Raw genomic sequence first — 18,081 nt, 5'->3', positions numbered from 1 at the left:
CTAGTTGCCAATATTTCACATCTCTATTTTCTTTAACTTGACATATTAAATAACTAAAACTAAAATAAAAATGAATTAAAAACTATAGTCTATGAACATTTTTAAAATGGCTAACAAAAATTAAAAGCACAACAAAACAACTAAAATGAAAATAAAACAAAATATAAGATACAACATTTTATTTGATTGATAACAGATACATTTAAGGACTTTGCTGGTTTGTTTAGTCTTCGATCTTCGTCTGAACGGTAGATGGCAGCACGCGCTCAGTCCTCTTCAGTCTGACTGTAGCGGCGGCGTGGAGCAGTCACACAAACATCAGTCAAATAAAGCTCTCCGAAGCGTGCTGTGTGTGTGCCACCAAGAGACACGAGAACTACATTAGGAAGTCGCATGCGCACATCTGAGCACCTGTGGTCGTGGAGGAAGCAGATGGACTGGTTTCTGTAGTCAAACACTGACACTCCCTCCACACAGACACGTGCTTTGAGTCTAGGTAACATCACAAAAAGAGAAGAGTAAATGTTTGGACACGTCCCACTGGGGGAGGGGAGGAAGAGAAATGCACACAAACACTCACTGAGAAGTCAGAAAGACGAGTGGACAGCCGCTGATTGACTGCTGGTGTGCTCAGGATCTGTCTGTGCTTGGACCTGCAGCTCCTCAGATGTCTGAGGTCACATCCTTTCATCTCTAGTTTCTGGTGAGTGAGTCCATCAGGTTGTGCTGGCCCTGTAATTATGACCAAATGCAAAATGCTGTTGATCTGAATTTTCATAAGAATATACCCCGAGTAGTGGATGGAGTGGAAAGCTCTTGAAAAACCTTATATATATACTCAGATTTGAACAAAATGCTCAGTGCAATACTACACTAGAAACAAATGCTGAAGGTGCGAGACACGATACAATCAACAAATTGACAGCAGTGCTAAAAAAACACTAGATGTGCTGAACACAGATGTTGGTAGTGTCAGTAACTGCAGGTTTTCTGCTATTGTGACACCTCAGCCGTCATTTTGAGAAAATTTCATTGTAAATATATATCACTGATTATTGAGGTAAGGGACAAAACATGTCCTACACGCAAAAGCCCTCTTTTGGAAAAATTAATTTAAAAAACTTAAAATTTACATCTAAAGGAAATCTGTGTAGTCAGGGCATTCATTGCTTCTATAAAAAAAAAAAAAAAAAAAAGAATTATAATAATAATAATTTTGTATTATTTTAAACACATTCTCTATACTTGGAAAATACTGTAATTCAACCTGTCCTCAGCATAAAGTGTTTAAAAATGCAACTCACTTTGTGTCAATGTTTCTTAATAAATCAGGCGATGTTCTGGTAATCTTAACTTTTGCCTGCTGCGTAAGTCATGCAGGTCAGACACTAATAAAATGTACATAACTGATGGGCTTTAAAGACAGGCTTCACAAACACTTACCACTTAACACTAAACCTAACATAAGTTTCTTGTATTTCATGAGTTACTGGACACCCAGAATGAGACTGGAATCCATTGGAAGGATTGTTGCATTAAATTAAATGTTAGTTTAGTGTCTTAATTTGTTGTCTTGTCAGTCAGTTGTTACAATCTCAGCTGGACCTTTGTCAAAACCATCAGTATTTGTTAACTGCAGTTTTTGAACACTGTATGTATTTAACACTGTCAGATGAAGGTTTCTGTTATTTTTGAAAGAAATATTTTATTTAAATTTTTATTCATTGTGTTAAAATAATAAAAACGTCAACTAAACTAAACTAAGTATTGGTTATATTGGCCATTCTACAGAATTAGTCCAAACTGCTGTACCACAACCAAAAAAAAAAAAAAAAAAAACCATTTAAAAAGCATTTAAGTAATCAAATCTTAGATGTTTACTAAGATCCTTCTATTATTGAAACCCACAATAATATATAAAATATTAGAAAGCTTATGTATATTGATTAAATTCGTTGAACTGCAGGTAGTTCCAGGTCAGTTTAATCACGTTCTATATTAATGCGCTTCCTATAAACATTGGTAACCATAGTAACATACAGTTACAGTTGAATAATACAGACGAAAATAACCGTCATTTTTATCGTTCCGGTCAAATATTGCAGCACAAATATTATTAACATCTTTAATATGTGAATGCTGGCAAATGACCATGGCATAAACGGGATATTTTTCAGCACATTTTGAACACATTTACCGTTGATTATCCCTTACACACACATATATAAATCATTTTGAGGTAAATGTGTTCAAAATGTGCTGAAAAATCTGTGTAACTTTAAGGAACCTCACTACCGAACACCTTTTTTCTACAATTAAGCACACTTTTTTTGGGAGTTATTACATAAAATGTAGTTTTTATATGTGTATCACTGTTCAGAACTCTGCTAGCTAACCATGTGCTGATTAGCATCTAGGTTCAAAATGATCTAAAATTGTCACTACTGAAACAGTCACTACCGAAACATTTGGAGGGGTTTCGGTAGTGACATCTTTGGGTTTTTTTGGGTGTTATTACATAAAATTGTCACTACCGAAACATGTCATCATTGTTTCGATAGTGACAAAAGTGAACACATAATCCTCATTTTTGGGGGAAATAAGCAAAATATTAGTACACTTGTGCAAAAGTTTTGGGTTTTAGTAGTGTACATTTACAATTTCCCAGGGAAAGCAAGAGCTGATAAAATGTAGAAACTGTAACTTGAATGCAATGTAAGTCGCTTTGGATAAAAGCGTCTGCTAAATGCATAAATGTAAATGTACAATGTAGATGTAAGCAAAATCTTAATAGATAGATATAACCCTTCTAATTAAATTATTATTACTGTATTTCGGTAGTGACAACTTTGGGGAGAGGACAAATATTCCAAATCTTTCTGAAAATACCTCGGATATTATGCAATTTGCGCACACACAAAATGTTGGAAAAAGTCTTTTAACCCTTGTGCAGTCCTTATTTGGGAGTCACACTCATGGTATTCACGGTCAAAAGTGACTGGACACCTGAAATTTAATTTTTTTTTTCTTCAGTAAAATCAATCTAATATATTTTTGTTCAATAATATTTTTTCTTTTTTCTTTTGTATTTTGAGAGAATTTTATGGTACTAATTAATATTTATGCAATAATTATGATAAATTTTTCCCATTGAAAATAGTAAAAAAAAATTTTTTCACATTTTTTTAAAAATTATTTTTCAATTTATGCAGTATTTCAGATGAAAATAGACACTAGGCCTTTAAATTCCAATTTTTGAATGCAGATTAGCACCTCCTGGTGTGAGCAAAGAAAGAAAAAACATGTAATTTCATGGTGTAACCACTAGTTGCCTGTATAGGACTCTATAGAGAGTCTTGTGAATTCCCTAGTTGTTTTTAGACATAATTGTTTACTTTTATTAGGTTGTGGATATAAATGTATATTTAGGCATTCTCAAAGACTACTTTTTGTCAAGGTTTATATTTTTTTGGATTATTATTATTATATAGGTTTTTGCATTATTATTACTACAGTCAACCCTGAACACAGAAAGCATTTTGTTACACAAAACATTAAAAAACTATACAAATGTAACAAAAATGAAGAGGAATGCTTTATCAGAGCCTAATCCTTCAGGGTCTGATCTGATTTCAACCTCTTATTTCACTCAACTCATTTTGGCTATATGGTTACAGCCATACCAATTCATTTGAGTGTGTATAATTGTATATGTGTGTGTGTGTGTGTGTCTGTGTGTGAGTGGATGTATCTGTTTTACACTCTTGATGTTTTAGAGTACAACCCATTCCTTGTTGTCCACTTTTTAACTGCATTGTAGTTGAATTATTGATTTTATTTTACATAGTTGCTGTGTTACAGGCACACCAGTTCATTGGGGGGTGTGTGTGTACAAGTGTGTGTGTGTGCGCGTGTGTATGAGTGGATGTGTTGATTTTGCACTCTAGATGTTTTAGAGTTTCACCCCTTCATTGCTGTGCAATGTTTTTCTGCATTGTTGGGGATTTGTAGATTGTACACACAAAAATGTTCTGTATTTTTTAATTTTTTAGAGATTAAAATGAAAATAAAAGACACACTTACGAATAATCCACAATAAGACCAGGAAGGTGTTTTAAGAAAATAAATAGGGTCAAGTTTGATTTCATTATTGCCTTTAAGTGAATCTTGGGGCGTGAACATCATCTGACTTTCACATCTTGTGCATTTATCATCAGCTTCCTTCCAGAGATTGTGCACCACAACTCTTAAATGAAACATCAAGTGACACTGTATTTTTAAGTGTGAAGATGGAGGGTGTTCTGGGTGTTACGCTGCGTCTGTGTGTGTGCAAACTGATGAGCAGCATGCTGTTGTGTTCGTCTGTAATCACACACACCATCACTGCGGTCAGTCTGTGCTGCTGCTGCCTGCTGTTATTTACAGACCTCGCTGTCACCGGTAAGCAGAACCACAAACCTTGTCCACATTCTCCACTTAATTCACCACTTTGAAGAGACAACTCCCCAAAATGAAAATTTGCTGCTAATTTACTCACCCTTAGGCCACCCAGGATATAGGTAAAGAATTGTTGAATAAAGTTCTTTTAGTTTTTTGAGCAACAAAAAGTATTCTCGTAGCTTTATAAAATTATGGATGAACCACTGATGTCACATGGACTAGTATTTTGTCGAAGTTCTTGGTACCTTTCTGGACCTTGAACGTGGTAGGACCCTTGCTGTCAGAAAGCTCTCAGATTTCATCAAAAATATCTTAATTAGTGTTCTGAAGATGAACAACGGTCTTGTGGGTTTGGAATGATATGGGTTTGGTGAGTAATTAATGACCGAATTTTCATTTTTGGGTGAACTATCCCTTTAGTCATATGTGTATACTTTGTCATTGCTTGATTAAGTAAATGAACTAGTGAAATGAAACGAAAGAACCAGTTTACAGAAAAGAATTTCTGGATTTCCCTGTTTGCCTGAGGCTCTGGTTAACAGGTAATAATAATCAGTTTCTTACACAGACTGATTGTTTGCCTCATTATATCATTAGGAGCCACGGGTATTTTTATTTATTTATTTTTTTTCTCAAAAAAGAAACTGGCCGCCATTGACTTTGCATTTTATGAATCACCAAGGACCACGGTTTCAGCTAAAAATCTTCCTTACTGTTCTACTCAAGAAAAAAAGATGGCCTTCTTGGGTGAACTTCTCCCTTTAATGCCTCTTTTGTGTTCCTCCAGTGTTTTTGCTCTACGTCTGGTTCATGGAGTCCTGGTTGGCGCCTTTTTACGTGTCTTCAGATGTCATCGCCCTTCGATTTCTGCTCTTCCTTTGCAAGGCCTATGGAGCTGTGTTGCTGCTGATGCCGCCTTTGATTGCTGTGGAGTTGTTGGTTGATCTGCTGTGTCCTCAAGGCAGGCGAACAAAGGGACGAGATGCAAGTGCATCCCTCTCTAGTACAGTTGGCTATTTGGGATGTTTTCTAGCATGGAGCGTGAGCGGGATCTACAGCAGCCGTGACTGGATGCTGGAGCAGATCTCAGTGGAAACCTGTCGGAGAAAAGGTGGCCATCTTCTCACCTGTCTTCCCAGTGCTGATGAGTTTTCCTGGGTTCTTCCTTCTATGGTGGTCCTGTTGAGTTTAACAGGGAGCCTGGGTCTGTTCAGGACGAAGGCATCCCGAAGACTGCCTGACTCATCTAAAAACACACAGAAGGGCGAGAAAAAGGACTATTTGGGCCACGGGCTAATGCATGTGTCACAAACTCTGGTTGACTCAGAAAAAACACCCAACAGCTGTGGCGTTCACATTGCTGGCTTTGTGAACAGCGAGCCACGGCGGATCTGTCCTGGGAATGGTGTACTGTGCACTCAACAAACCGGTTTGGCAGACAATATTGAGAAACAAAAGCAATCATCCAGCCTTGCAACATTTGCACAGTCCAAAACCGATCTTCCTGTGGAAGTCACGTCATTGGCGGTCTTTAACAGGACAGATGCAAAGTCTCAAAGCAAACGTTGTTGGTTTCCCAAAAGGGAAAGTCCCTGCTCAGGGCGAGAAATCTTCACAGGGTTGGTATGCATGGCTCTGGTTTGTGTTTTCCCTACAGTCGTCAGCGGGAATATTCTTCTAATCTTTAACCTGGAGAATCTGGTGGTGTACAACTTGAAACTCTTATCTCTATCAGTTAACAGAGTACCGGATCTGTAAGTGCTGAAGGGCAGATGTGTGTATAAACAAATAAAAGTCTGTATATTTAACCATCTGGTGCTCTTTGGTCTTTTTATTTATTTAAATTATTTTTTTTTTACAATAGTTTACTTCATCAGAATGATACAAAACTTTGTAAAGGTTTTGGCACTTGTGTGAAAAAAAAAAACTAAAATTGAAAAGGTGATTTAAAATCATAGGACACGAATGAAGAACCAATTTCTTCTAGAGGACAGGCTTGGTACTGCACCTAAAAAAAAAATTTTTTTTTTGAGATATCGACCTCAAATTTGGAAAATAACTTTTTTTTTATGTAACTTTTTTCACTTCAGCAATCTGCCATGTCTTTTTTTTTTTTTTTTTAAAGAGACCAAACTTAAGTCTGTGCTCTAAACCATTCAAATGTAATTTAATGAAATGAAATTGTAGTTAATAGGCAATAAATGTATAAATATAATTCATGCATAAATATAATTTAGTACCATAAAAGCCCCTAAAAATGTGTGTATATACAGTATGTGTGTGCGTGTGTATACAGTGCACAGCATAAATGAGTACACCCCCTCTGAATAAATATAAAAGATGTATTTTCTTAATGATCACTAATATAATTCATGGAAATATGGTAAAATTGAAATGTATTAAACATATACGTAATAAAAACAGCAAAATATATGCCAATATTTTCTGTAAGATAACTAAATTAGCCAATTTTGTTTAAATGAAGGATTGCGGAAATGAGTACACCCTAGATTTAATTCAGCAAATGTATAATATTCTAGTACTTAGTATGTCCTCCAGAACTTTAAGTATACTGCTCTGACCCTCTTGGCACTGAGTGTACAAGGTCATGACAAATTTACACATCTGTCCTGTTTAACTCCTGGAGGACGACCTCCTTGAATGCTCTGGTCTTTAATGGGGAGTTTTGCTCAGCTCGTCTCTACAGAATCCCCCACAGCTGCACAAGAGCGTTAAGATTGAGTGAAATACATGTCCACTGAAGGATTTTCACCTTGGGAGAATGAATATCTTCATTGTCATGCTGAAGAAATGCCCAATAATGCAGGGAATGAGGGGAGGGTAGCATCTTCTGTTTCAGGTTTTTGTATTGCATCACACAGTAGTGTGTGAATTCATGACAGCGTTGATAAAGCACATCTATACCTCACACCTTCAGCACTCACTCATCCCTATATAAGAGCTTTACCACCACTGAACGTCACTGTACTCCTCTAGCAACACCAGAACATTTTGGATGCTTTTGGATCCGAAATGATTGACTTGGTCTCTTGAGACCAGAGTATGGATTCCCAGAAGTCTCTATTTTGTAAATATGTGCCTTGGAAGAGGTTATGAGTTTATTTTGCTTTGACTAATTCTAGTGGTGACAACAACCATGCATGTCACTTCTGCAGGCTGCGTCATGCTCTGTGAGAGAAAGTGTCACTCTTTTCATAGCTTTTGCCGGCTCTGAGACACTTGCATGTTATTTCTCCTGCTCTTTTTCTAGCAAAAAAAAAAAAGAAAATGAAAACTTAAAGTGAAGACCTGATTATTTCAGGAGCCTTGTCACAAGTCCATTGTTTTTGAATGTCGGTGCTACTTCTGAAGTGAAGCTACTTCTGCTTCACTTAAAACAATAATTTGGTATTCCTCTTGTACCATTGTCCTCTTTTATGCTAAGAAATAATTCAACTGGCAGTTCTCTCCCCGGTGGTTCCACTGCTGCCAGCATTAAGTCTGAGTATGATTCAGTGCGCTGCATAAAACTTTTAATTGTTAGGAAATTACTTGTCTTTAACAGTTTTGCTTCAATATACTTACCTGTTGATCTAAAATAGCCTTAAACCTATACACTTTTTTTTTTTTTTATTTAGTAACTTTCAGGAGGGTGTACTCATTTTTGCAACAACATTTTATCAGCTGGTGAAATTCATGTTCAATCAGATTTAAATCTGGAGATTGACTTGGGCAATCTAAGACTTTCCATTTCTTTGCCCTTATAAATTCCTTGACTGCACTGGCAGGTGTTTTGGGTCATTGTCCTGATGCAATATGAAGCACTTCCCAATGAATCTGGTGGCATTTTCTTGAATATTGGTAGGCAAGATGGTTTTGTACTCTTCAAAATTCATTCTGCTACTGTCATCATACATTAAGTCATCAGTAAAGTTGAGAGGGCCTGTTCCAGAGACAGCCATGCATGCCCATGCCATGATGCCACCTCCACCATGCTTTACAGATGAGGCTGTGTGCTTGGGATCATTGCAGTTCCCTTTTTTTCTCCACATTTTTGCTTTCCCATCACTTAGATAAAAGTTCTAAATCTTTGTCTCATCGGTCCATAAACACAGCTCCAAAACTCTTCTGGCTCACCTTTGTGCTTTTTTACAAACTCTAATCTTTCCTTTCTATTTTTGGAGCTGGTCAGAGGTTTGTATCTTGCTGTGTAGCATCTGTAATTCTGTGTCAAAGTCTCCTGAGGACAGTAGATTGTCAGAGCATCACCCCAGCTTTCTGGAAGTTGTTGGTGATTTTACAGACACATCTTTTAGGGTTCATTTTCACAGCTTCTATGATTTGTCTGTCATCAGCTAATGTTGTTTTCTCAGCCGATCAGGTAGTTGTTGGTTGCTGGTGTCGCTGGTGGTTTCCAAACTCTTGATTTCTCCATGCCCTTTGTTTTAGCTAGAGCTCTAACTGACTTCTTCTTTTCTTTTAGCATCCAAATTGCTTGCTTTTCTCTCAAAGTCAGCTCCCTCGTCTTCATCCTGGTTTGTGTGTCATCATAGAATGCAAGATTCAGAATGCAGAAGTAATGGATATAACTGATACAACACATTCCCTGCTTTTAATATCTGAAGAATTAATGCAACAGGACACAGCTGATCACTCAGAAAGACCTGTGAGGCAACTTTTCCAATACTTGTGCTCACATCAGATAGAGGGATGAAACTCTAAAAGTGCTGAACTTCTTAGCTGGTAAAACATCTATGTGTTGAATCACCCAATAATAAAATGTGACATTCTGTAGTTTTGTCTCATATTCATCTTTTAATCATATTTGTAAATGTCTTGTCTCCACAGCCAAACAGGAATCACAGGAATAAATTAAATTTTAAAATATATTCAAATAGAAAACAGTTATTTTAAACTGTAAATATATATATATATATATATATATATATATTTTTAACTACTTTTGCTGTACCTTGGATCAAATAAATGCAGGCTTGGTGAGCAAAAGAGACTTATTTAAAAAAACATTAAAAATTCTTACTGTTCAAAAACTGGTAGTGTATATATACAGTGGTATGCGAAAGTTTGGGAACCCCTTGCAGAATGTGAATAATTTTAACAAAATAAGAGAGATCATACAAAATGCATGTTATTTGTTTATTTAGTACTGTACTTTTTTTTTTTTTACAGATCTGCATGATTCACATATGTCACATTTTCAGGTCAGAAAATCCGGAATTCCAGATTAATCCGGAAAAATCACATCCCTGATCTATCTATCTATCTATCTATCTATCTATCTATCTATCTATCTATCTATCTATCTATCTATCTATCTATCTATCTATCTATCTATCTATCTATCTATCTATCTATCTATCTATCTATCTATCTATCTATCTATCTATCTATCTATCTATCTATCCAAATTCATGTGTGTGTGTGTGTGTGTGTATACACTGTAAAACAAAAAAATAAAATAAAATTGAGCCAACTTAAAATTTTAAGGCAACCAGCTTCAGCAGATTTTTGTGGGACTTATTTTTATCAACTTATCAACTTATTTTTGTGGGAGATTCTCAATTTTTAGTTGTATAAACTTAAAACGACTGGTTGCCTTAATTTTAAGTTGGCTCAACTTTTTTTTTTTTTTAGTGTATATACACACACACACACACACATACATATATATATATATATATATATACAAACACACAAACACATCTATTAGCATGAGGTTCTTGAAAATGAACTATGACGAGATAACGTATCTTTCATATCACCATGTCAAGTGACCCTGGAAAAAACCCTGATTGCAACGTGATGCATGAACTCTGAATTACCTCTGATGGAGGAGGTTTGTGAAGCTGAAAACTGCAAAAGGAGATGGCCAATCTGTCAATGTCCGTGTAACAAAAGACAAACACGTTTGATGGATCGTCTATGCACGGCAAAATCTGATAGAAGAAGACAAATTAAGGTTGCTGAAACAGATGCGTCAAGAATTCATGAGCTTATGAGGTGCATTTTCCTTGCAAAGTAAATAATCTGTTCGTTCGGAGAGCACCAGCTGGTTTCATGTGAGATTGTAGCGTTATTTTTAAACCCAAAACCAGTTTACGGTTCCCTAAAAAAGGAATCGGGCCCGAGGGGAGCTGTGCTTCACAGAACAATAGTGACATATGAGCAGTGGCATTTAGAGTTAACATAAAAAAATAAAAATGTGCAATAAAGTATTTATGCGTACAGAAGTGCTTGAAGGCACTGGTTATTTGTCATGAGCACATTCATCAAACTCCAAAGTTTCTCACAACTTGGAATCAGCACAGTGGAATGAGGTTTATGAAGAGCAAATTCATGACCGAACAAGTGAAAATAACAATAATCATGAAGTTGAAGGGGAAAAAGAACCTCTTTGGATGAGGTTACAGCTCTTGAAGTATAGCTTTCAACACCAGAGGTCTCCCTGCGCCGTCTTGACGTATCTGCATGAAACTGAAGATGCCTTTGTTCGTGTGGCCCTTCTGTAGCTCTAGTTGAGTTCTTTGGAAAAGCACCACAGGGCAAACGCTACAACTGACAGCACATAAATGCATCCTACCCAAGAACTCAGACTTGCACATGCACACATGCACACATGCACCAATCTCTGTAAACACAGGAGAGCAAACGACTCTTTGCAAATGATTTGAACTCTTGGTCACACAATATGCGTAAGCAACAGCGTTGTTTTAGTATTATTTATTATAGTGTTTATTGATATTTTAAATTAGCTTTTATTATTTTTATTGTTCAGTTTTAGTTTTAGTAATTTTAGTACTTTAGTAACAATTTTATTTCATTTGGTCACTTAGCTTAAAGTTTTCAACTAATATGTAATAATTTTATTTTACATTTACTTCTATTAATTAAAATGATTTTAAACAGTTTTAGTTATCAATAACCCTGGTCAGGAGTAAATAATTCTTATTTTTATTTCAGTTTAAGTTTTAGTAATTTTTATTAAAGTATTTTATTTCAGATACTTGCCAAGGCAACATTTCTGATTTACATTTAGTTTAACTTGACATACTAAAATAACAAATAGAATAATAAAAACAATATTTAAAAAAGACAAACATTAAAATAAGATGAAAAATATATATTCAAAATTAATAAAAACTATTATCTCAATTATACTAAAATAACACTGAGCAATAAAATTTGACTTAAAAAAAGTCAAGTAGTTTAGATAAAATGTATAATTCATGTGGTTAAAAAAATGATCAAAGGGCAAGGACTGAGAAAGAGACCAATTTACAGCTTGAGTGACACAAACCACCATGAGAAGATTTTCAGATATTCAAAACCGATCATGTCAGCCACTATTTAAACACTATTGACTATTGTTTTTGAATGATTTAACTTGCTTACGAGGCCCCATCATGATATCTATCATTTAAACCAGCATCTGGTGCTATATAGGCAGGTTTCTCACTGAAGTGTAATGTCTTCCCTGAAGCGGAAGCCCTGCGGTGACATGCTTGCATTTCTAGGTGTGAGAAAGTGAGCTTTTCATTATAATGACGGTAAGGTGTCTTGAAGACAGTGACAGCATTCTTCCTATCTTTTGTCTGATTTTAAAGCTTGTCTCCTAGCTGAAACCTCACACCACCCACACCCAGTTATATCCATATGACAGCATCTTCTTTTGTACAGATACACTGTACAGAAGTCTATATGTTTGAGAGGACCCTTGTCCTGAGGGATACTTACACAATTACACACGGCTTCCAGTAAGAACACGGTTCCTCGACGCAGGAGACTGTGTAACAGCAAAAACAAAACACTTGTGCAATATAAGTCTCCAGAGTCTCACTGCGTCTTGTTGGACACTGGTTGATGCAATGATTTCATTAAAAATGCAAGGAAAATCAATTCTTCTACTCGCATACATGCCATTTTTCTGCAGTTTGGAGGACTAAGTGCATTGTTTTTAGATGGCAAAAGCGATTTGTCAATTGCTCGCTTTGTCTTGTGATGCGTCATAAACAGCTGGAAAAGAAAAGTGCATGTCGAAGGAAGAAAGGAGTTTCATCTGTTGGAAATTGCTATGGATGACCTTTTTTTTTTTGAGAATTTGAGTATTGCAACAGTCATAATGCAAATAATTTCAAATGCTGACCACAGTAGACCATTGTCAAAAATTCACTTTCTTGCCAGTGGTAAACAACATTTAATATTTGGTATTTTTCATGATTTGTAAACAGCTGTTTGTTTTGTATATTCACAGGTTAATGTATTCCTCTATTACTCTATAAGATTAAAAAAAAAAAAAAAAAACTTAATTAGAAATCCTGCCTTGGCAACTAACTGAAAAAAGCAGAATACAAAAAACATTCTATACATAAAAAACATCAATTTACTTGAAAATGGAAAATATAAACAATGGTAAATATTATAATGGTATATAAATAATAGTAAAATAACATTGCTTAATATATTTGTGTTTGTGTGGTTTAACGGCCACAGTTCTGAAGAACAATATGAAAAGAGAGAAAAAAAAGTCTTTTTACTAGTTAAACCCCTGAAGGTAAATTCAAGTTCTGTTTCCTGAATAACAGTCATTGTTCTTCAGTAGACAATCTGGATTTCTGGCTAGTAACAGCTTTATTTTTTTGGACTGTTTATGAAATCAGTCAAACATAATGAAGAGTCAGAAATGCTTCTGGTTTTACCATTTCTTTTAATTGAACACTAAAACATTTTTCCATGAACCTCCAGTTCCAAGAGCTCATCAGAGTGCATTTAGACAATGATGGGTGTCAAGCAGCTCTCATCCAAACACACAAATCATCAACACAAACAACAACAATCCTCAGCAGTATATAACTATATTTCATAATGAACCCATCACCATCACCTAACAATAACAATAATCGTCTGACCGCCTTAAAACATGAGCAACAACCTCGAGGTTCATGTCATAAATGTCCAACGCCTTTACCCTGAACACCAAACACGACAGAGCACACACGTACATCAGAACCAATCAGGAGTGGAGAAGTTCAAGTACAGAATAAAACAGGGAATGGATTCTGAACCTGTCCATCATTCCAGGTCAAGTTATTTCAACCAGGGCGTATAATGGCAAGATTTCATGGAGAAAACAGCAATAATTACTAGTATTAAAACTCAGAGCACACTAGGTTCAGAGCACACAACTGAGCCTCTGAGAACGTCAACGCACCAAATTGAAATAGTGGCCACATCTGAGTAATTAAGGAAAATTTATGAGTGCATTCTGAGACTGTAGTGTTTCCATTTAAAACTATATATGCATTGTAAAAAAATAGGAATAATGATTATGATTATATATATATATATATATATATACACATATAAAATGAAGCGCCAAACAATAAATAGTTATATAAAATCTGAATATATAAATGTAAATTGTGAATATAGAAGTAAATCAGAATATTTGTAAATCTGAATATATAAATGTAAATTGTGAATATAGAAGTAAATCAGAATATTTGTAAATCTGAATATATAAATGTACTGAATAAATGTTCTGTACTAAATGTGTCTGAATATATGAATGTACATTTTTTATATATGTAAATGTAAATAATGAATATATAGTTACAATTCTGAAAATCTAATTGTAAATCAAAATATATATTTATAAATCCTGAACATATATTCCAATTTACAATTACAGTGTGTATATATATATATATATATATATATTTATTTATATATATATATATGAAAATATCTTTATTATCGGGCATGTCAACTATATACTTCTATACATATATTCATGATTTGCATTTATGTATTCAGTTTTTATCTATATATTCAGACTTATCTATTTATTGCTACTTTCATGTACATATTCACAATTTACATTCAGACTTAAAACTATATATTCAGATGTACTTTTTCATTTATATATTTTGTAATTATTTCCTGTTTGGGGCTTCATTTTATTTATATATATATATATATATATATATATATGTATATGTATATGTATATGTATATGTATATGTATATGTATATGTATATATATATATATATATATATATATATATATATATATATATATATATATATATATATATAGTCATTGAAATTGCATCAAGTTCTTATTTACAAGGGTAAATAATTTTGATTTATAACAAAAAAAAAAAAAAAAAATACAGCTATTTTAACACTTTCTAAAGAGCAACGGATGTAGTCTCTCAGAAAAGGAAATGTCTTTCACCATCTTATAACCTGATTAGATGTGTTAAAGCAGAAAGATGACCCAGCGTCCTCTTTAACACTTGAACCCTCTTAACGAGATGTCCCGGGACCCTAAACACTGGAATGTTCTAGAAAGTAAGCACAAGATGAATAAATAACAGCGCTATCGAGCTAAAGGGAAAAGGAAGGCGCGGGGGACGCACTTTTCAACAAAGCCAAAGCTATCACTTGTCCTGCGATATGTACAAATGCGAAAAGTCATGGCCCCTTTTTCATAATAGCAGCAGATGCGTCAGCGGCGTTCGAGTCCTGAATCTCGATTAGAAGGGGATAAAAACACGTACACGATCATTCACGCATACGGGGCGTCTGGGGGCCTGATTACTGCAGTCAAACTCTGTCAGCATGACCTGAGGGACACAATATTCCACTCACCGATCATGCAGTTATTGAGAAAAAAGAAATCAAGAAGTTCATACAGCACTAGTTCAGTGTCTCCACAAACACACCAAAACCAATTGCACAAAACGAAACAGGCAACACATTTTTATTTCTGTCTGCACAACAGATAAGCTCTTTTTCCCAGGCTTGAGCCATGAAAGGAGAGTTTGGACCCTGCAGGGGCTGAAGGGACAGAAGTCGGGGTGTTGTGTACAAGCAGCTGGGAAATCTTGGGCAAGCAGGCTGGCCACGGCAAGATTACAAATGACCGGCGACAATAAAATGTACAAAATGCCTACAGGCAGCTCTCAGAAAAGTGCAAGGCTCTCCATTTTATTTACCATCTCCAGGCATCTACAGAGCCTTACGTCACAATCCATCAGTCAGATCGCTTCATTCAGTAACATGCCGACGACCCACCGAGCGCCCTAAGGTAAGCTGAAAGAAACGTTATTATACAACCTAGATTTCAGTTTCTTCTTTTTCAACTTCTCTGCTGACTCGGCTCCTATAAACGCACGGTGTTAATTCGCAAGGGCTGCACATTTTTTCCGTTGGCGTGACTTTGACCGGGGCTGAAGTATGGATAAAGTTTAGCTAGAAACTTCTCTCGGTAGGTGTAGAGCCAGGACATGTCGTCAGCGTTGTAGAAAACCAGCAAACCTTTGGGGTAGTCCAAATAGACGCCCACTTTCTCGAGTTTGCTCTTTACGTTGAGGCGCGTCCAGGGCTCTGTGCAAGCGCTGTATTGGTTACCGTCGTGCATGACGATGCAGTAGAAGCCTCGGCTGGGCTGGATCTGAATGCTGCCCTTGCGGTTGACCGTCTCGTTGGCCACGCCGATCATCCACTGGGTTTTCTCGGACACCATCACCTCCCAGTAGTGGACACCCGCCGAGAAGCCCTCGGCTCCCAGCACTGACACCTCAACGTCGAAGCGGCGCGGTGAATCCTGCAGGGGCTGTGGATGCAGGTTCCCGTACGCAACGATGGTGCAGTCGTCTGATAAAATGAGCCGCTGGTGAGCAGTGATGGGGTCCATGGTTAAAGCAGCAGGCACTGTGAACATAAAGATAGAGGAAATGAAAATCAGTGCATTTAGAATCAGTCCAAAATAAGCTTGTTATTACTTGTTATATTACAGCAGGTAAACATACATAAAAATATATATTTTCTTATATTTATATATATATATATATATATATATATATATATATATATATATATATATATATATATATAAATATAAGAAAATATATATATTTTTATATATATATAAGAAAAACAACATAAATAACAATAAATACAAATATAAACATACATAAAATAAATGTATAAAAAGAAAAACTACAAAAAAAAAAAAAAAGAATAAATTTAGCATAACACAAATCAGTAAATATAAAATTAAATTAAATAAAAATAAGAATTCATAGAAAACCAATAAAAACTACAAATATAAAGTAAAAATATATATAAATAAAATAATAAATAGAAACTAATAAACATTTCTAAAAAACTTATATATTTATTTTTAAATATTTAAAATATAACTTAAATAATTCTTAATTCTATATGTGTGTGTGAAAAATACATTAAAAATGTATAAATATAAAAATTAAATGAATAAATATAAAAATTGAAAATTAATTAGTACAATAATTAAAAAGAAAAATATAAATAAAAGAAAAAGGAAAAATACCTTAAAAATAAAAACTAAGAATAAATAAATGTATTTCTAAAGAACATACAACTATTTTGAAAATATATTTAAATTAAAAATGAATAACAAATAAGTAGAGCTTTTCTATTAAATGACAATTAAATGATAATATAATTTTCTATGACGTTAATGCCTCCAGGAAAGCATTTACTCCACAATCATGGCCGGATTACCACCTTGGGTGTGAATAAAATTTTCCAAAATTCAACTATTGTCATCAAATCATTAATTGTTCCTTAACAAATCAAACTGCTCTTTTGTTATTGGTCTTATGTATTGATCTGATTGATTCCCTAAAGGGGATTTATTAGGAATTTAGAAAGATAGTTTGCCTTTGGGTGTGTCTATATGTGAACATCCATAGAAGACAAAAAGGTCACAGTGGTCTAGCGGTTAGTGCATGTGCTTTGTGGGCTTTTACCTAAATATCCCATTCCACCTCTTCCCCACTTCCTTTTTACTCTCTCTTCTATACTTATCGAAGAGAAAAGCGACACAACGGCTAAAGGAGCAGCCGGAAATGGGTGTTTGGGGAGGTCATTCTTTTCAATCAAAAGCGTTCACACAATTATTACCTGAGCTGGTGAAATAATACTCCTCTGAAACCTATCAACACACTCCTTCTAATTCATCATCGGTCAGGTCACTTAAAGTGTTTGAACACAAAGGATTGTAAGCTTTAAGATCCATCCAGCAATCAGAATACAAGCACAGGCCAGGAGCAAAAGTGACTAAAGTTAGCAGCACTGGCCATTGTTTTAGCGCTGCTGCCAGGCATTGAGTACTTTGTTGAGGAAGGATAAATAAGCTCCATCCATCAACAGCTGCCTGGCTGGTAATGCCTGCAGCGGATGGTCTGCAATGCCCATTATGGTGCCAGCTTGCTGTGGGTTCAGTGGTGGGCAAGTGTGCCAAAGAAATGGACTGAGAGAAGCGCAAACCCTGGATAGAGAACAAGCCTCCTGCATACAGACAAAAACAATGGACACATGCCACTAACTTGGACCTGAAAAAGAGACCCAAGCCAAGCAGTTGCAACATTACAATATGCAAGATGCCAAGATATAATTCTGGAAAATTGAGCTATGAAACTACATGAAGATTAAGAAAGATTATGAGGAAATATGGGGAGAAAATGAAGAATGCTTATCTGAAGCAATCACTTATTAAGCATGTTATGCATTCTTTTGCATTGCACACATCACTAGGGGTTTCTTACAAGGGAATTTTTAGGGTTTGTA

The 18,081-nt window shown here is 35.3% G+C and overlaps 2 protein-coding genes across 3 annotated transcripts in view; one reads left to right on the top strand and one right to left on the bottom strand.

Annotated features, from left to right (window-relative positions):
• The first annotated feature begins 169 nt into the window (after positions 1-169).
• On the top strand, positions 170-6,198 carry LOC131549642 (uncharacterized). The gene is made up of 3 exons (XM_058792002.1): positions 170-703; positions 4,218-4,440; positions 5,228-6,198. Exons 2-3 carry the CDS (start codon positions 4,290-4,292, stop codon positions 6,196-6,198), a joined length of 1,122 nt encoding a protein of 373 aa, XP_058647985.1. The 5' UTR covers positions 170-703; positions 4,218-4,289.
• Positions 6,199-14,546: 8,348 nt separating this feature from the next.
• The window catches only part of LOC131549837 (E3 ubiquitin-protein ligase TRIM62-like), a 49,427-nt gene continuing 45,892 nt past the window's right edge, over positions 14,547-18,081 (bottom strand). For both annotated transcript variants that reach the window (XM_058792354.1, XM_058792355.1), the window contains one exon: positions 14,547-16,179. In XM_058792354.1, the coding sequence (XP_058648337.1) occupies positions 15,629-16,179 (551 nt within the window). In that variant the 3' untranslated portion in view covers positions 14,547-15,628. The remainder of the gene's footprint in view (positions 16,180-18,081) is intronic.

The sequence above is a fragment of the Onychostoma macrolepis genome, chromosome 11, assembly GCF_012432095.1.
Source record: "Onychostoma macrolepis isolate SWU-2019 chromosome 11, ASM1243209v1, whole genome shotgun sequence".
NCBI classification, from domain to species: domain Eukaryota; kingdom Metazoa; phylum Chordata; class Actinopteri; order Cypriniformes; family Cyprinidae; genus Onychostoma; species Onychostoma macrolepis.
Note: the sequence above shows the minus strand (reverse complement) of the source record. Positions and strands in the feature narration are given on the sequence as shown.

Excerpts from the sequence above, each read along its gene's own strand:
- LOC131549642 (XM_058792002.1), top strand. The coding sequence starts at position 4,290 with ATGGAGGGTGTTCTGGGTGTTACGCTGCGTCTGTGTGTGTGCAAACTG. Across the intron at positions 4,441-5,227 it reads TACAGACCTCGCTGTCACCG|TGTTTTTGCTCTACGTCTGG; the intron begins GTAAGCAGAACC and ends GTGTTCCTCCAG.